The sequence below is a fragment of the Copidosoma floridanum genome, unplaced genomic scaffold, assembly GCF_036245765.1.
Source record: "Copidosoma floridanum isolate Cflo_tuat_1 unplaced genomic scaffold, Cflo_Japanese_pri ptg000030l, whole genome shotgun sequence".
NCBI classification, from domain to species: Eukaryota; Metazoa; Arthropoda; class Insecta; order Hymenoptera; family Encyrtidae; genus Copidosoma; species Copidosoma floridanum.
In genome coordinates this window covers 18,179,920-18,200,193 of record NW_028321907.1, presented here as the reverse complement: position 1 = coordinate 18,200,193, position 20,274 = coordinate 18,179,920, and the positions used below count along the sequence as shown (strand labels likewise).

The 20,274-nt window shown below is 48.6% G+C and overlaps 2 protein-coding genes across 2 annotated transcripts; one reads left to right on the top strand and one right to left on the bottom strand.

Annotated features, from left to right (window-relative positions):
• Window positions 1-1,650: 1,650 nt before the first annotated feature.
• Window positions 1,651-14,720, top strand: LOC106639496 (uncharacterized). The gene is made up of 12 exons (XM_023390374.2): window positions 1,651-2,023; window positions 4,731-4,867; window positions 6,396-6,596; window positions 7,692-7,834; window positions 9,105-9,305; window positions 10,691-10,910; window positions 10,986-11,399; window positions 11,832-12,308; window positions 12,405-12,917; window positions 13,008-13,636; window positions 13,939-14,191; window positions 14,265-14,720. Exons 1-12 carry the CDS (start codon window positions 1,651-1,653, stop codon window positions 14,628-14,630), a joined length of 3,927 nt encoding a protein of 1,308 aa, XP_023246142.2. The 3' UTR covers window positions 14,631-14,720.
• Window positions 14,721-18,515: 3,795 nt separating this feature from the next.
• On the bottom strand, window positions 18,516-20,064 carry Osi23 (DUF1676 domain-containing protein Osi23). Its single transcript, XM_089596862.1, has 3 exons — window positions 19,736-20,064; window positions 19,205-19,359; window positions 18,516-18,895 (listed from the first exon to the last, which is right to left on the bottom strand). Exons 1-3 carry the CDS (start codon window positions 20,062-20,064, stop codon window positions 18,516-18,518), a joined length of 864 nt encoding a protein of 287 aa, XP_089452988.1.
• Between the last annotated feature and the right edge of the window lie 210 nt (window positions 20,065-20,274).

Here is a 20,274-nt window from a genome sequence, read left to right as displayed (position 1 = left end):
GCCAGATGAGGAGGAAGAGGAGGTGGTGGCAACCCCTTGAAATAAAAAAGGGGGCTATGGGACGAGGCAGCGCAGAACAGAGGGTATAGGTGGGCGGTGAAGAGAGAAGAAAAAAAAAAAAAAAAAAAGCTCGAAAAGGGAGTGCAGAGCTGCCCCCCGCAGCCGAAAACTCGTCTCTCTCTCTCTCTCTCTCTCTTCCTTTGCTTGTATCCCTGTACCTCCCTGCTGCAACCCTCTCTCTCTCTCGCTCCTTTCCTCCGCACACGTCCGTCCGTCCGTCTGTCTCTCGTCCTGCAGCCGTTCCTCTACATATACACACACACACACACAATACATTCGGGGGGGGGGGCGAGCTCGCAGCTACCGTATAGAGTCGCCGGGGCTCGCGCTTGCGTGCATCCCCTTTTGGTATAGTTTCGGTGTATACGTAAGGTACTTATACTTACATACACACACACACAAATATGTATATGTATATACAAGGCCCGCGAGAGATGGACGGCCTTGCAGGTATAGGTATATAAAGCGTGATGGGGTGTTTTACCCTTGTGCGCGAGCGCTACCCCAACACCAACGATACACATGCGTACATTGTGTATGAGGCACTACCTAGCCAGACGGTGTACCACGCATATCTGTGTGGAAGAGAGAGGGAGGGAGCGGACCAACCCCCGGATAACGCCGCCGAGGTGGTGGAGCAGCAGTGCCTGCCGAGCCAGCCCCGGCGCTAGCCACGCCAGCCAGCACCGGAGCACATACATACGGAAAGAGCGTAAAGACATATATAGCACTGCAGGCACGGGCACCCTCCTCCACTTTCGATTCCCTTGGTACATATACATACGTATACACACATGTGCCGTTGTGTACGTACATAGAGGAGGAGGAGGAGGAGGAGGAGTAATTGTAGCAGAGGAGGGGTCTTCACCCCTTGATGTATACATACAGACACGTACAAAGGGACACGGCGTGATAAGAGGAAGCGCGAGCGAGGAGACTTTATCGACATACGCGTATATGCACGCTCAGGAGGAGCACCAGGACGAGTTGTACACTGACCAACGAAGAGACGGGCAGGCGAACGCGCGTGTGTGTGTACGCGCGGCGGGGGGAGGCGAGAGACGAGGGTTGAAGCTCCGCAGGGCCGGTGAACGCGCGCGCGCGTGTGTGTGTACAAATATACATATATATATATATATATAGAAGGGTGCCGTATATACGTACCGTTGCTCCGCGCGTCCAACTCCAACGAGAGGGACCAGAGCGTGTGTAAACTCCGGCTTGACGCGTTAACCCGGTGGCAAACCTATGTACCGATCGATTGACCGCGAGGACGACGCCTCCTCTTCCTCCGGCCGATAGGTACCGGACACCCCGGTCCGTGCGCGCGTGTGGTGTTGTGCTTATAGTGGGCCCCCCCCCCCCGCAGCGTGCGATGGGCGCTTAGCGAGGAGATGGTGACTGCCGGGCGAGACGGCGGTGGCGTCCTGGGAGGGCGCTCCTGGCCCGCCCGACAGATCCCCGGTGTCGAGGTCTTCCTCGCAGTTGTAATGATGTCGACGCGAGGAGGGGCGGAGGGAGGCTGGCTCGCGAGCAGCCACTGAGGCGTCCCGGGGTTCGAGGGAGAGAGAGAGAGAGAGAGCCGGGCCGATGTCGTCGGGCTGCCTGCTCCTGGCTGCCGCGAGCCTCCTCGTGGTGGTGTGCCGCGCGGGGGGCGGGGCCGAGACGACGCCCGGGGCTAATCGCCACCGCGACCAGCAACAACAACGGCAATCGGTCCTGCTCGGGGCCAATAACGGGGCTGGTGTCGGCAGGACGACGATTGCGACGAGCACGGTGGGACTGGTGCACAACGCGAGCAGGAGTTGCAAGGTGAGCGAGCACAGGTGCACGAGTACCGGCGCCTGCATTGCCCAGGACAAGTTTTGCGACGGTGAAAACGATTGCCAGGAGGAAGGCAAGTTTTGCACTCCCGGAGCCGAGGACGAGTGCGACAAGAGCGACGAGCCCGAGTACTGCACCCGTTAGTATTTCAATATTATCGATACTATTATTGCTTCATCTATAATATCCACTCCCTATCATATAATAGACCTTTTTACCCTGATTTTGAACTATCGCCTACATTGTACACTTGTCCTGTCGTTGAAAATCACAACCGTACACATAATGGGGGGTCAAGGGGGGCTACGTTATTTCTTTTCCAGAGATGTTTAGTCTCTCGCTCATTTTCGGGGGGCAAAGGGGAGGTGGGGAGCATTTGCATGAAATCCTCACTCGACTGGCTCGGTTTTTTTTTTTTTTTTTTATTGTGCGTATAATGTACACACCATTCGTATATACAAACATCCACCTCGCACATCTCGCCGAGCGGGAGGAGAGAAAAATATGCTCGCTCGTTAGAACCGCGCGAGTGCAGGAAGACGCGGGTGGGTGGGCTGCAGTTGGAGGAAGAACAGAAAGAGAGGGATTTACGACGACGACGACGACGACGACGAGGCTTGTTCCTTCCCTCTTTCTCTCTTGCGGATATTACGCGGTGAGCGCGCCCCGCTTTAGCGCCCGATGGATCCTCTTTAACCCCCTCCTGCTCCTACTCGTTCGTCGTGTCGTCCACCCCCTCTCGCGCGTATACATACTTTTACTGCTTTTTGGTCCTGACGTGTACTTATTCGCGCTCTACATCCGTGCTGTGGGTTGCACCCCGTGCCTGTGCCGTATACACATTTCTCTCGAGCATCGGAGTCAAGTCGTCGAGTATGATGTGCAGCTCGCATTGTGCTGGTACATCCTACGTACTTGGGCGACGATTGTTTTTTTTTTTTGTTTTGTTTTTTTTTCCTCTTTCCGAGTCTCGCGTCGCTTCGACGCGTAATATCTCTGTCCTCGGTGATAAAAAAAGGCCACCCGCAGTTTTTGCGGGATTTAAAAGAAAGAGAGAGAGAGAAAAAAAGATTTATTTACAAGATTTGCCGTTTTACATTCCGAACGAGCTCGCTCTCGCGCGTTTTCAAATTAAACATAATGAAATCGAAGGAAGGCGAAAAAAAAAACCGGTGCAACGCCAGTAATAATAATCCTCCTCCTGCATCACGCAAATAACCGAGGGAGAAAAAATGAAAGAGAAGGAGAGGAATTCTTAATGAATTTTCAGCGCACGCTCTCTGATTATATTTAAATAGTGCACCCGGACAAGCTCTCTCTCTCTCTCTCTCTTTTATTCACCTCCCCCCCCTCCATAGTATCATTTCGCCGCTAATGCATTTAATTCCAATTTGAGCTCGCGGCGACGCTGAATTATTAAATTCTCGATGCCCCATTTTTGCGCACGATAAATATAATAATCATCGTCGCAAACCTGCATATAATTACGTGTACGAGTGTATGCATGCGCCAATAATCCACTCGGCCGAGGGAGCGGCTGAAAAGTTCGAGACAATAACCGACGGAAATCTGCTGTCTGATTCTCGGGAAAAGTTTCCCGGCGAGGACCGGGATTAGCACCCCCCCCCCCCCGGAAAACACGCGTATATACACACACATATATATATATACACGTGTGTATATAGGACGGACGCCAATCAAATTACAGCCGGCCACTTTTAACAGCGAAACAATCAAGCCCTGCCTTCCCGCCAGGTTCACCTTTACTTTTAATGTTTAGCAATCGATCGAGCTGCGATCCGCCTTTTTTTTTTTTTTTTCATGAACTGTTTCGCAGTTAATTCCTACCGTGTACATACGTAGTTATGTGTACAATTATACCGCGAGGGAGGGATGTTTAATTGCACGAGTGTGTACATGCTGCGTTGGCGGGTTCACGGGAGGGTATTACGCTCCAAGTTAAGTATGAGGTGAGCATATAATATATTATGCTTGGATGGTCGATCGTCCAGAGGTACTGTATTAACAATTGTCAACGCTAAAGTATAAGGGGGTTGTGCAGCAAAACATACGACTAATGCGGGTATATTTTTGATACAAGCTGTTCCTCTTGTTGGTAGACCCCGGGCAAACATATAGGGAACGACGAAAGGATTATGATTAATAAATACATCGGGGAAAAAAGGGTTTAATTCACACGAGTTGGCTTTTACGGTCTAATTGAGTGATTTGATTAAAAGACTGTTGGAACTGTGTGGGCTTAATTTATTTTAGAGGGTTGCCACCACCAGTCCCGTACTGTAACGCGGGTGTGCAGATTTCGCGTATTTTTATCACGTAATGTACGAATATGCATAATATCAGTGCCCCCCCCCCCTTTTTTTTTTTCGGAAAAAATAACGAAAAAGTTGGTCCAAAAACGGCCCGGCGAGCATCTTAATTGCGAAGACCGAATAATTGGCTTTGGCCGAGCTTTGTCAACGATGATTCACAGCCAGAGCCAAACAAAATTTACATTATGACGTATTCCAAAGAGCTGCAAAGCCGACTTCTCGGCTCTGTAATTTTTCTAAAAAAGCGCGGGGGGGCACTCGTTTTTTTTTTTTTCCTTTCCTTCCTCCAGCATCCCTCGGGAGGTTTTTGCTTCACGCTCGTCGGGCAAAACTCGGTCGGCACTTGGAATCACGCAGCGTGCGAATAAACAACGATTAAAGCGAGTCGGGGGATGGAGCGAGGAATATAAAAATCCCGGGGTCGAGAGAAGCGAAAGAAAATGAAGGCGCAGGAGACGAGTAACGTTGTTATTCCACTTGTTATTTCCTTTTTTCCCGTGTGCACTTGCGCAGCCTGCAACCGCACGCTGTACGGAGATGTGGGTCGGACGTACGAGCTGCAAATACGGAGGCCACGCGAGGAGAGGCTGCCCTTCCTGTGTCACCTCAACTTCACTGCGGCTGGCCAGGAATTCGGGGACCTCGTGCAGGTACGTTGCCTTATTCTTTATATTCTTTTGCACGCATTATTTCCAACTCAAGCAGGATACAATATCGTACGCGAGTCCGCGTGTTTGGCTCGAGACGCGCGGAGAGTTTGGTACAAATGCACCGGTAATGCAATGAAAGCGCAGTCAAAGGACACGAGTGTGTACACGGAATGTAGCAAATCGAGTAAAGGTAGGTGCACCTGTACGGAGCTACGGTCCCGCGTCTCTCGTTCATTTTATTCCTGCCAAACATCAATCATTCAAACGAAGCGCCCCACATTTCCCCTTTGGCTCGTCTCGGGCAAATTTCAGAATGCACCCGCTACTCGAGCACAACTCCTATAGAGCCGGTTTACTTATATTATGTACACCCCTGCCCTTCGAAGGGTGGAAAAATCGGTGTCACGCTTTAGCGATTGAAATTCAACGAGGGGGCGGGGCGCTTTTCCCCCAAATGAACACAAAAGCCATGGTATATGGATTATCATCGTGCACTTGATTTTTAGGACTCCGGTGACGCGTGGCCGCGCCCCGTGTGCGACTCGAGCGGGCAAGTGTGGATTATGAAAGCCGGATTTCGAGGCAGAGCAGTGGTTTTTTTTTTTCTTTCCTTTGCCCCGCGCGCGTACTTATACACGCTTGTCGCTCATCCTCGAAATGAGTTTTGCATTTGAAAGCCCTCCCCGGGTGTATATACCTTGTACACGAAATGAAATATAACTACCGCGAGAATTTTCTTTTTTTTTTTTTTTTTTTTTTTTTTCCCCGAGAACCAAGGAAAAAAAAAGTTTATTTTTCTCGCTACAAACACCGCGTAGTACAGCAGGAGAGAGACAACTTTTGTGCGCGTCGTCGGCCCGAAACCTCATTTGCGCGCGTTTGACCTTTCGTCGCGATGCACATCATACACGAGGTGTTTGTTACTCCGTCTCTATAAATATACACACGTACGTGGACACCGACGAGATTTACGGGGGCGCCCAGTTAATGGAAAAACTAGATATTCGTTTGCTGAAAAAGGAAAAGTTCTCCCCTCCCCCCTCCCACGTAAAACTTTTAGCTCGTCGAAAGATTCGCAGCGAGAGACGCGCGAGTATTACTCAACAGTTTTGCTTTTAAAACATATACATAAACACGCACGCGTGTACGTGTATTTTTGGAAACGCAGAGATGTTTCCGTTGTTTGCTGAAATAAAAAAGATGTTGATGATGATGATGATGATGATAATAACAAAGAAAGATGTACATGTGTGTACAAAAGGATGCGATACTCGCGATGAGGCAAGAGAAAGTATTAAAAAAACAGAGAACGGCGCGGGAGAATGTCTGTTGGTAGGGGTGGAGATGTTTTGTTTTCATTTTTACCCGCAAAGTTTCGTCCTGAATACACCGCGGTGCGCGGAAACTCCTAGCTCGGGCGAGCGGAGAAAAAACATGTTTGCCCGCAACAAGGGACGAGCGCTTTGTTTTGCGCGATCATATAATAATGTGGAAGAAGAAAAAAAATTAAAATTGTAAATTGTTGCAGTTGACCTTTGACACGTTCACGGTGGGCCGTTTCCAGTCTTACACGTCCGACGGCTGCCCGGACGGCTACATGAGCATCAGCGAGGAGGGCCGGCCGCCGACGGGTGGCCAGTGGTGCGGCAGCGCCTGGGGCTACACGGTCTACTACAGCGAGACTCGCTCCATCAACTTGACCCTCTACCTCTCGTGGCTACCCGGACAGGTATATAATATATATGCGTTTAATTATGGCGCGTCTCGTACCATCGCGTTGCTTTAGATTATAATACAATAATATCGAGATCTAAATGCAGTCAAGTTTCATCATAGCGTTGGACTGTTTTTTATCCACAGCTCGAGTTTATACATCGGGTTTTTGTGTGTTAAACTCGTGGAGGATTTAATCGAAGCAATTTTTTGTTTCTGTTTTTCATCCTTCACCGCTCAATATGTCAAATACTTCAATCACCGCGGAAATGCTCTTAATAGGAAAAATAACTACATTTTCCCGAGTGCGCACATATACACGTGGTATGTTTCCCAAACTTTTGATGAAAAGTGTTTTCCAAAACATACCCCCGTTGCGCGGAGTTTCGACGAAAATCATCTTCCGAGCGCTTCGTGTTTATCTTTTTAAAAAGCAAAACCAAAGAGCAAAAAGAGAGAAAGACACGCCATACATACTACGAATGACGACGATGACGACGATTCGATTCAAAAATTTCAACGAAAGTTGCACCCGATGCGTGAAAAAGGGACGAAGCAACGCGGCAAGTTTAATTTACATTTTCAATTACTCTGTCGGCGTTTTTCCGAGCGAGCGCCGCCACCACCGCGGTTGCGCCTCCATTTCTTTCCTTCTTTTTTGCTCCCTCCTTCTCTCGCTCCGTATACCCGCAAAAAACGATCCCTCGGTTCGTTGTGTGTGCCCGTACATGTACATGTATTCCAACTTTGTTGTTAATCAAAACACGTCGCGGCTCCGAGTCCTCCGTCAATTAAATCGAGCGCCGATGCAAAGGGGGTTGTGGAGCAACCCTTCGATGCCGCGAGCAATTATCGACAGCTCGGGAATTGCCGATCGGCTCCCGAGTGCAGCCTGTACCTGGCGAACAACAATCGCTGACTCGCGCGTAATTGCTTCGATAAACCCCGAAATCGGGAAAGGCTCGGGCGTCTTTGCTCGTCGAGCAAGTCGATCGGCTCCGCGGTGACCCCGCACACTTACCGCGTAATGCAGTGGCAACTGTACCTACGTCGTTTCAACAGCCAAAGGGGGGTCAATCGAACGAAAAAAAAAATGTAAATCGCGTTCCAGGGCAACAACTACAACTTTGACTTCAAGCTGTCGTACAAGTTCTTGAAGCGCAGCGAGGCCCACCTGAGGTACGGCAACAGCAGCATGAGCACGTGGCGCGGCGAGCTCGTCAATGCCACTTACTGCGATCGCGTTTTCACGAGGTTAGTATATATATATATATATATACATGCACATTTGTGCCTACTTATACATATATATTTTTGAGCACTCGTTTCAACATATAATACAGTGTATGTACAAGTATACAGGGGTGGGCTTGTAATGTGTTGGGGCAGCCAAGCGGCCGAGGTATTAGCGGCGCTCTCGAGAGACCCTTGGCCCCGCATCGTGCAAGTTTCATCGAGCCAAGGCTCATTAGCAAAGGTCGACCCTCCCTTGTTGCTTATCCCCCCCCCCTCGGTGATGCGTGTCTCTTTAAGCTCGCGTTTATTATCTATTCATCAAGTGCTCGCCCTCGCCGTCGCTCTTTTCAACCGAGTACACGTATATGTGTGTATTTATTTGGGGGGGCCCCGAAGGGGAGAAAAGTTGGTTATCACCGTGTAAGAACGATTATGGCCTTGTTTCGGATGCGTCGAGAGCAAGGTAACAAAAAATACATGCCAAGTGGGCCCTTGCGACTTGTTCCGAAGCTCATCTGGGAAAGTTTGCGGTGACATCCCTTTTTTTCGTAACAAGTTGAAAGCTGTTTGTTTTTTTCAACGAAAGAAGACAGAAAAATTGCAATTGCCCCGATACCGAGTACAGAGCAAACCCTCCGCGTGGCAAAACAGGGGCACATCGATGATCTAATTAAAAAGTGAAGAAAGTAAAGCAAACGGGGAAGGAAAGAGGGAAAGAGAGAAAAAAAAAAACAAAAAAAAAAACAAGGAGCCGGGATGGAAGAGCGCATCGCGCACTTGATGAATCCCAGAGCTCTGGGACGGGAAAAATCAAAGTGTCTCGACCCAAGAGAGAACGTACCCTCTCGACACCTCCCCGCCCCCCGTACCCCCTGTATATACATGTGCCCTTTCTCTTCCCTCCCCCTTGGATATCCAAGTTTAACGAGGCCCAGCTGCAGCAGTGGCGCGCACCCCGTTACGTACAGTGTTATAGCTGCGACGCCTCATTAATACGAAAACGCGAGCGCGTGCGAAAACACGTAAAATCTGCACGTTCGCGTGCATGGGTGTGTGTATCGCCTTGAACGCCGTCGTCTCCCGGCACACGCCGAAGGAGAAGAAGATAATATCCGTATATATACCTACATATATACGCGCATACAATGTAATTTATATAAAGGAGTATGTATATATAATATACAAACTGTGGGTGTGGAAGCGCTGGCGCGGCATCGAGCGGGGGTTGTACTTAAAACCCCCGTGCAAGTTTAACGAGGCGCATGTATATATACGTGTGTTATTGCAGATGCGACCAGCGCGCCTGCCGGCTGCAGTCGCCCAACTATCCGGGCGTGTATCCGCGCAATGTCACCTGCTACTACAGGATAGAGCAGAAGCGCGCGCCCCCGGGACACAGGGCCCTGTTAGCCGTCAGCCAGCGCAACAGCCACAAGATACACATCAAGGACCAAGTCAACAAGTACGACACCAGCAGGAGGACGCTCAGGTTGGCTCACTTTTTTTTTTCCCCTTCGTTTCATTGTTTGTTTGCTCTGGTGCGTCCAACCGATTTTTTTCCTCGTGCGCGCGCCCTGTTCATCCTCCCCCCGGTGACTTACGGTCCGCTGTACATTGGAGAACTTAAGCTTGATTACATTTTTGTTCGCTCCTCCGCGCACCCGAATATTTCCGCGAGTTTGGCCGCTTTGCTTTTTACTTTGGCAGACAATACGTGCTTGAAACGCTAATCACCGGGAATCGGCGGTCTAATCGACGCGTGTAATTTAATACATCGTCAAAAGCGACAAATTTACTTGCGTGCGAGTATACGCCCTTACGCGTGTAAGAGCTCTAAAAACGAAATGTACAAGAACCAGTATATACGTGTACACGTACACACGTTGCTTTGTAATAACTTGATGCAACGTAACGACTCGTCGGTGGATGAATAAATTAAGCCGGCCGCGTATATATCCGTGCGAAACTCTCCGCAGTAACTTCGGCCCAGTTTATCAAGCGATTGACAGACCCGAATCGATTACTTTTCGCTGTGTGTACATACATATATACATATATACGTATGTCGAGGCAGCAGTAGCAACTGTACAGGCTAATATACACGTGCAATGCCTAGTCGCCGAACGTGCTGTGTATTATATTATGTACTAATTAACTTTAGCTCGCCCCCGTACCTATACTCTCGACTTTATGATTATTTATAACCCACCCCGATAAGTGCCTCGCGTTTCCTCCACCCCCCCCCACACCCACTTACTCGTTAATGCGCGACGAACATATTTATGAGCAGGGGTGTATTTGTGTCGGGTTGTAGACTTTGGCTTGTATTAATTATACGTGGCCGGTTATTTCGGTGCGGAAAGTGTGGGTGCAATGTAGAGAGCGGGTACTTATCGATCGTTTGGTCAGAGTTTCGTTTCGCGCGTCGAAACGTCACGTGGAGGCAGAACCCAACTGTATACCGGGAAGTTATAACGGTACAACACATGAATACATAAACACGTAAGATATACGGTTATAATGGTAAACTTTCGCTATATGATGCTATACCGGTCCCCCGAATGATGAAGATTGAATTAATTAATTGGTCCTCGGCACATAGACACTCGCTATCTGCGTACCACCCTATAACAATAGTAAAATATTTCGCGTGTGTGATCGCGATCTCTCTCTCTCTCGGTGTGTGCTTTTCGTTTGAAGGACCAGATAATTAAATTAAGACCCGTCGTCGCCGATGAGGGATGATTTTAACCGATTGTCACTCGGTTGTATATATTATAAACCTGGGATGGAATCTTTTTTTTTTTTTTTTTTTTTTTTTTTTGTAACCGAAACGAAAATAACCAAATTCCCATGTGGCTGTAACGCGCACAGAGTTTGGGACCAGTGCAACGTGGTGCAGGACTACCTGACGGTCTACGACGGTGGCTCGACGTCCGACCGCGTCCTCGTCAGGCTCTGCGGTGGCGACGCCGTCCCCGATGTCGTTGGCAGCCGCGACACCATGCTCCTCGAGTTCCACACGTCGCCTTACGACAACCCCTTCCATCCCGTGCCCCTGTCCTTTCTGCCAGGCTTCGAGCTCGAAGTGCAGGTGAGTCTCACACCCTAGAAAATAATAAATAGGGTTAATGAAAATACACGCACGTACGATTTGCCCGAAACGCAGGTGATATTCGTGGACGAGCGTTCGACGGCGAGCTTCGTGATGAAGAACAACGACAAGTGCGACTTTTACATCTCGAGCTACGAGAGCAGCTCGGGCATGTTGGAGAACCCTAAGCACTCGTTGCCGCCAAACACGACCTGCCGCTACCACTTCCAGGGCAAGCCCAACGAGATCGTCTGGCTGGCGTTCGTCAAGTACTACGCGGCGACCACCGACCCCACGAGCAGTCTCGCGGCAGTGCCCGGCGACGCGGTCCCCGGGACGGAGTGCAACGTCAAGCTGCTCATCTGGAACGGCGAGCGAATCGGCGACGAGCGCGGCAGGCACGCCACGGCTTCCTCGAGAATTTTCAAGGGAGACGCTGCCCATCCGGGGACCACCGGCTCGTCGGACGCTGCCTCGGGAGTCAGGGAGGTGTGCGCAGCTTTTTTTTCCATTGAGTCTCATTTTGTAAATGCGGATTTTTCCACGAGGGTGTTTTATTACGGAGGGATCTGCAAAGGGTAGAGCCGAGGAGTTTTCGATTCCATCAGGAGATTGGAAAAATTTTACGACTCGCGTGGATTTCAGCCTTATCTTGCTCCCCACCCCCCTCGTCGTGTGTGCGCGTCCGCGCAAGTAGAAACAGACCGTGTCTGATCAGACGCGCGTGGAAATTCGGACATACATATGCGCATTTTTTTGGAAAATGTTGATTGACCAGTGATTTCAATTTTTATCTTATTGTTTGTTTTTTCAATTGGAAAATATAATCAATAGACAAAAGGACTATCGGATTTTTGTCATTCTAACGTAATGCAAGTGGGAGGAGCAAAACAAACCAACCTCTGGTTTCTCGTTTCCTAGAACGCGACGCTGATGGGCGAGTTCTGCAAGGACGAGGTGCCTCGTCTCTGTGACCACAGCCTCCTGCGCAACGGCAGCCGTCACACGCGTCCCTGCAGCATGGCCGAGAGTTACGTGTCGACGGGACGGCACCTGACCCTCGAGCACGTCCTCCGCCAGGGCAGCGCCCTGTACCCGGTGAGCTTCGTCGTGCGCTACGAGTTTGTGCACGAGGCCAGCTCCTGCAACCGGGTGCTGAGCGCCGGTGGCTCGGCCTCCGAGTTCCAAAGCTTCGGATCGCCGAGGAGCGTCTTCTTCTACGGGCGGGGCGGCGCGGCCAACTTGAGCTGCGTGTACCGGTTCGAGGTCGGGCCCGACCGGAGACTCGAGCTGGCCATTACGAGGGCCTCCTTCGGCGGGAGGAGCTGCAAATCCAGGATCGATCCGCTCGTCAACAGGTGGTCTTGCGAGAGGCCCACGGGGAACAACCGGAGAACCGTCGGCTCCAAACAGAAGAACGGTGGGTCGCTTGGTTCTTCCCTTCTGATGTAGTATTCTAATATTCTTTTCGTTCATCTCCAAAAACCAGCAGAGGAGGGCACGGCTGAGCTTCGCCTGGCCGAGTACCCGTGGCAGGGCGTCCAGCTGCCCCGGGACTGCCTGTGCTCGAACCTCAGCGAGCGGATGGTCTTCCAGAGCCTGTCCTCGGCGGTGCTCGAGCTCAGCTTCGTCGTCACGCGGATGAACGTCACCCAGGACTACCTCGACTTTTTCTTCGAGGGAGAGTACCGATTCGTGCCCGTGGCCTCGGCCACCACACCCACCCTGGCCGTCCCCGGGGAAGCTCTGGGCGCCACAAACCTCGGCCAGCAGCACCACAATCAGCACCATAACCAGCAACAGCAGCAGCACACCTCGGCCGGCGCGGTAGCAGCTGCAGCCGCGGCCGCCGCCGGTGCCCAGGCCTGCCACGGCTCGTCCCACTCGCTGTCCGACTCGTCGAGGCTGAGCAGGCTCGAGGAGAGGCGGCTCAGGGGCACCAGTGGCGAGATCTCGCTGCGCAGCCCACCCCTGACCCCGGCGTCGTCTGGCCCGCTCCGCAACACGGTACACCTACAATTATCGCGTACAACCGAAAGGGATGAATTTTGTTTGAAAAAAAGAAAAAAAGTTAAAATCCCACTTACCCATGTACAGGTATCGGGATCGTCGTTGTTGGCCTCGGAGGGTGTGCTGCGCAACCGGCTGGGTGGATTGGCGACGGTTGACGAGAGCCTCGGTCCGGTGCTCATGGGCGCTCCGTCGCAGGAGCCCTCGCAGCAGCAGCGCTCCGGGGGAGCGAGCGCCGCCGAGGTGACGCACTGCGTGAACGAGCCGTGGCTCATAGAGCCCGAGGACTCGCGGCTGCACTTCCTCTACCTGAAGACCCCGGGCTTTCGGCTGACGAGGCACAACCTCGACGAGTGCCCGACGCGCAACCGCATAATCGTCTATCCGGCGGCAAACACGCGAGACCGCACGGTGGTGTGTCCGGCCGAGGGAAACGGCACTGCTCGGCGCAGTGGTGGCCAAAGGATCGTCGACCTCATCTCCGGGGGCTGGAATCGGACGAGCGACGTCGTGGCCGCGGCTGGGGATCGGCCGCCCCAGTCGCACCAGCAACAGCAGCAACACTCGAGGAGCTTCGTCGTCGAGTTCCTGCAGCAGGAGCCGGGTTACTACGTGGTCACCTGGATGGCCATCTCCAAGAGGCTACTGGCCGGCCCGGCGGACGACAACTTCTTCGAGGGGGCCCTCGCGCCCTCCAACGTTGAGTGCCCTTACAGGTGAATGAACCTTTTTTTCCATCCGTTTGTTTATTATATACCTGCTTCGGTTTTTCATCGGTAAAAGATATTGTCGCGCTCACGCGTCCGGAAAGTGACAATGCATCATCATTGGGAGATAAAATGAGTACGTGAGAAAACGCCCGCTCGATGAGGCTTTTTTTTCTGGATGGAGAATATACGAGGGAGATATAAATACATTAATCGCGCACGTGACGATAACAACAAGGCCATACATGATCAAGCTCAGCGTTTTCTCGTGTTGTATATTAAACAAAAAAATAATAATAATTCAATTGCAGATGCCCAGAGCTGAACGCGTGCATAAGTTCAGTGCTGTGGTGCGACGGGGTGCACCATTGTCCCTCCGGGTTCGACGAGCGCGAGGAGAACTGCTCGTACCGATTCGGCGTGACGCTGCTTTACGTGGCCATCGGAGCCGGAGCCCTGGGTATATTCCTCATCCTCCTCTTGGCCACCGGCTGCCTCAAGTATTGCCTGTACCGGCGACGCCGACTCCAAAGACGTCACCTGCAGAAGAAGCTACCGCATCAGGTATACCGAATGATAACAAACAGCTTGTAATCATAACCTAACAACTTGTGGTCTCTAACTATATCATTAATAGGCGGACGAGCAGACGCGCCTGCAGAAGAAGAAGGTCCAAGTACTGAGCGTGAACCACCTCAACAGTCCAACGAACCACTCGAGCGTCAACCGCAACAACGGCAACCTCGACTCGTCCGTTCACCAACAACAACAAATGAATCAACAACAACAGCAGCAGCAGCAGCAGCAGCAGCAGCAGCAGCCGCGCTACGCAAACTCGACATTTGCCCGTATCGGCCGCCACGACGGTAACAGCATGCTCGGAACTTGGCACAGGCAGCAGCAGCTGCACCTGCACCACCAGCAGCCGCCACAAATCATAGACGATCTCGACGACGAGGAGGACGAGTTTGCCGACAAGTACTCCAAGGACAGCATCTGTTGACAGTACGCCACCACCACCTGTCACACCGACGACGTTATGGAGACGACCGTTTGAATACGAGTATACACATATACATAGATAGATATTTATATGCATGTATACATTTTTTGATGATTATATGATATATAAATATTTATACATACATATATATATATATATATATAAATATTTAGGACCTCCTCTCTTTTTGCGCGGTTGTACTATATGGTATGGATATATTATACATTAAAATACACGACATAGGTGCTGTTGAGCGTGATGATGATGATAAAAGGATGATATATATGATTATTATTGATTGTATAATCGTAAAATCTTGCGAGAGAGAATTTTGGATGAATATAAAAAAATAGGTCATTGATATATAAAAGCAGATTTAAGTACATACGTTGACTATAAGTACGTCTCGCCAGAATTCAACGAATAAGTACTTAACAATAAAATACTTATGTATCCACTGCCGTCGAAAGAGCTTTAAATATGTATACTTACCTACATACTTTTTCTTTTCGGGCTATGACGTTTCCACCCCGAAGCTCTGTCGATTTTTTACAAGCTGTTCATCGTTGCTTATTTTTTTTTTTTTTTTGTACGTTATCTTACCCTGTGACTCGAGATTTTGACACATTTTCATATATTACTTACAATGGACAACGACGAATTTAAGAAGAAAACAAAAAAGAAAGAATGAAAAGAAGCAATGAATCACTTATACCTGTGTGAAATTAAAAAAGACACGATGTATAAGTGTATAGCATTATTGCCATTGTTTATGATGTATGTATATTATATAAAAACATCTTTACCCCAAAAATTAACAGACTGCCCGTTTTTTTCACGGTAATACACGACACTTGCGTTTTTCAATCGTGTCTTTTTTCACGTTTCGTAAATTAAAAAAAAACAAAAAAAATCAATACAAAACAAAAAAAACATAAAACGAAAAAAACGTTTTTTGTTCTCGTTGGAGGGAAAAAAGTGGGGGAGAGTACAGTATTGAATTATCGGATATCAAAAAAAGCGACAATTTTATATTATATAAATATATACCTTATTACACGGACGTTTTGTGCGGAGCTAAAGTTTCGAGCATTTATGACACGCGCATTGTATGAAATACACGTGATAACTGGAAATCGATGATAAATAACTAATCGAACCAAAACAAAAGCACTTACCAATTAATTTTTTTTCGACGCGAAAAAAACGAGCGACCGAACGCGGCTCTTTTGTACTTGATTGTTTTTCTTTTTCCTCGAAAAGTGTTCAAGAGAACAAACACGAAAAACGCCAATATACAAAAATCGTCAACCATCCATTTATCGCGAGATGGACGGGGAAAGGTACAATTGAAAAAAGAAGGCAACACAAAAGAAAGGCGATTGAAAAATGTTGATCTCTTTTACACGTGAGACGAAAAATTAAAAAAAAAAGCGCGTGTGTGAAAAAGAACGAATGTAACGTTATGCATATAATGATCAACGCATTAGCCGTTTGTGAACTAATTTCGCAAACGATGACGTTTTCTGGCTTGTACATACAACATGATGAGTAATAAAATTAACCGACACCCTCAGTCCTTCGATGTATATCCTTCACGTACCATAATATTATAATTATAAGCATAACATGTATTGGCGGCGCGAGAGAACGAACGCATAAGCAATAAAACGAGAGAGTGTGTGCGCGTGTGTGTATATGTATATTTCATGTACCTATACGCGAGCCAGAGCCTTTTTGTATACTTTTTCGTCCATTTCCTCCTACACCCCCTACGTAAGATTAACATTGTTCTTTCGCATCGGAAATTCAGGGTGCAATGTCACCGTAAGCTTCGAATCGTTTAAAAAAATAGGCTCTGTCAAAGAAAGTGTTGATATATAGATATATATGAGTACGAAGCACGAGCGCATTGATTTTCGTAGGTTCAATAGGATTTGTGATATACTAATATAATTACGCTAATTTGGTATATGACGATGAAAGAACAAAAAGTTTGTGGAAACATGAAAAGAAAAATTACATTGTGATAATTTACGCTTTACGTGCATAAGGAATACTTATTTATACGCGCGTACCGTTAACTGCGATGTAGTGAGAAATGCTTGGCGATCGCCCCGATTCCAGGCCCCCAGCAATGTCATGCGCGACTTGTTTAATTATTTCGAATCGTCTTCCTTCCCCGTGTTTCCGATCGTCGCTACTATATGTACACTTATTCATTTTACCGCGTCGCGTGTCGTGTGTTGCGTATATGAGTTCGCGAGGACGAAAAAATTAAGGATATACACGTGAAGGAGCAAAAAAAAAAAAAAAAAAAAAAAAAGAAACGAATAACTATATATTATACATGATATAAAAAAACATGCGCGAGTAATAGTGCAACGAGAAGAAAAGTGATTTTGGTGTGGGGACGTTTGCGCGCGTGCACATGGACTCTTTTCAAATTTTCACGCATTCATCGTGCAGCGGAAAGAAAAAAGATAACGACGAGGCGGATGGACGGAGGCCGAGAAAGCAGCAGGAGGAAAAAGTATTACGTAACTTTGAGAATTGTAGATGAAATGCCATGTAATGTATAGAATAAGGATTTATTATTAAAAGAAACAAAAAAAAAAAAATCATGTATCCGCACCACTGCCCTGTAAACGTGTTTCCTCGCACGAGTTGTCGTTTTGCCATTAGCCGTGGTTTTGTTAATTTTATTGGTTTATTTACAAAATGCATCCAAAATAAGAAGTCCACGTGGTGGCTGCCATGTCTCTTGCAGTCGTTGTTATTTATTCATACAAAACATTATATTTGCACCAGAACGCGTACACAATAAACAAGGATCAAGGATTCGTCGCTCCTAGGAATTACTCGCCGTTCCAAGTGATCACAGGAAATTTCCAGACCCGAACCGCGCGACAACCACTCCATTAAGGTGGTTCTTTCATGAATTGTTTATGAACAGAATGGTATGAAACCTTGGGGAATCATTTATTGAGTTACAATACACTATACCTCTCAAAATTTTATAGAGTATAGAATAACGAATATAAACGCAAGAAAATGATAAATGAAAAGCAAATTCTGAACGTGTGCTCTTATGGCAACTAAGCATTTTTGTACCGAAAGTTGCAGCCTAGTTGTTTATTTGCTGAACATAATCAAGTGAAAAACTGACACAACAAAATAAACATACTGCCATCTCGAAATGTATATGTTTACAGACTTAATCAAAAGACATTAAAAGAAACACAATCATATATACATTTTCGTGTCCTATATCGGATATCATGATGTACAATTTCGAATCAGTACTCAATTTGACTTAATAAATAATGTTAACAAATAATCGTTTAAAATTTAAGCAGTATTGATAACTATCAAGTTGATGTAGTCGCGTCTTTGACTCGGGAGTCATGAAAGAACCACCTAAATGTTGCACTTCTGATATACAATATCACACCGGCGTATACACGTTGTACGTGCGACCGCGAGAATCTCTTACACATTGACAATCGGCGTAAAAAGTAGGCTACGGCATGGTATATCATCAATATAGAGACAAATAAATAACATATATATATGGTACAGTTTTAAATTATACACAAATTACACACAGGCAGTGCCGTTGCTCGATTCGGACGTTAGCAGCGAACGCGCGATGCGTAAAACAAAAAAAAAATACAAACCACATCTGTACACGCGCGACGCGGTCGGTCGCCGGTATACGACGCGTGCTCGTGTGCGTATACGAACCTATAATTGGGTCGCGCTTCTTCCGCGACGCCTCACGCGAGAATGGAAAGGTCCTTGTTTCCCTCGATGACATATTATATTCAAAGTCGGGAAAAAAAAGGAAGGAAAGGAAAAAAAAAAAAAAAAAAAAAAAATAGCCTAAGAAGCTAACCGGCCGGTGGATCGCCGGGAAAAGTGTCCAAAGTAAGGTCCCGGTGGTAGGGCGTTGACACTGTCGGGCAGTCCTTGGTGGTTATACCCTGGGGCTTCGATGGGCAGCTCGAGCTGGTGGACGCTGCGCTCGTGCCAGGGCTCCGGGACGCCGGTGTGGTACAGCCCGTAGTTGATGCCGCTCTGGGCGATCCGCTTGAGGCCCTGGATGCTCGACATCATGAGGGCCATTTTCGCGAGTATGAGCGCCTTGCCGCCCAACACGGCCAGAAATTGAAAGGCCATGGGCGTCAGGACGCTGCCCATCAGGATCATCCCCATCATGACGATCGGCAGCATGCTCATCTGGTGCTTGCGACGACGCCGGCCTGCGGATTAATCACACGTGGGTGTGTATGTTCTAGCTTGTTTGCGGATCAATGAGTCACTCGGGGATTCACGCGATCAGTGGTATGTAACCGGTTTCCAAGATAATGAACAGTTTAATTGCGACACTGGAAACAATTTTACGTTCACCGACTTGCAATTGAAAAACATGCCCGTCGTTGAGTTTGACTTTAATTCCGAAAATTAACCAAAGATACCGACAGAGTTGCACCCGGTAAGTTCAAAGTTCGTACTTCTTACAGAGAAGAGGAAGAAGAGCAGGGGGGGGGGGGGTAGGATTTCAAAGTTACCTCTAGCCTCGACCTGATCGGGTGCCGATTTTTCACGCAACCGATCGACGTCGATCCTTATTACGTGGGTTCTGAATACGCGTGCCAGCCGACTGCCCACCTTTTCCCGCCAGCTGCCATCCTCACCTCCATCGTGCGTCCGCTCCAATGATTTTCTGCAAACAAAATGAAAACGCTCCGTTTATTTGGATTTATTTTTTTTAATGCCTAATGGACAATTTTCAACTGATGCGTGCAACTCGATCTTTTATCGTTGGTGCTATCGTGTGGTTGTATAATTTTAATAACACACTTTTCACCGGATTTAGCTAGCAAACAAGGAAATAAATTACAAAGCTCGCGGAGCAATTAAATCATTTACGATTTGTTTTATTTTTCACTCGATGATTCTTGCGTGTCATCTACTGCAATAACTTTCCGTACCGACGAATCGACGCGTTTTTCTTCGAACAGCACCGATCTCTGACACGAGGCGCGACGTCGTTGGACGTTTACCCTTCGAAATCGAGGAGGCAAGAGTCGTATACCCACCGAACGTGATGGTCAACGCTGGAGTTGACGGGCCGATCGGCAGTTCGCTGGCTCGGGCCGACGAACCGTACGAGCTCGAGTCCGTCAAAGATCGGCACGACGTCGTCCTCGAGCATGCGGTCGATGGCCATGAGAGTCCTGCGCCTCACGCACTCCGAGAGCGTCCGCACAAAGCCGTGAGCCGGTGTCGAGGTATTCGGCTCGACCTTTACCGATCTCACGGGGCAGCCCTGCAACAGACCCTTGAGACCGGCGAGCCAGGCGCCCCGAGCTGCGGCGCCCCCGATACCGATCACCAGCAACAAGGACAGGACCGTCCGCGCTGACATCCTTGCACGCGCCAAGTACAAGGCCGCGACGCGGCGCCGATCGCTTATATAGTTTCACGCGGCATCGGCAAAACTGTGCCGTTCAGCGGTAAGCCTCGGTTCGCCGATCGCGCACTGCTAATGACACGTGTGCGTCTGTCCTGGGGACTCTTCGTTTCCTGTCCCCCTACATGTCTCTTGTCCACACACGCATCTCTCTCGGATATACTT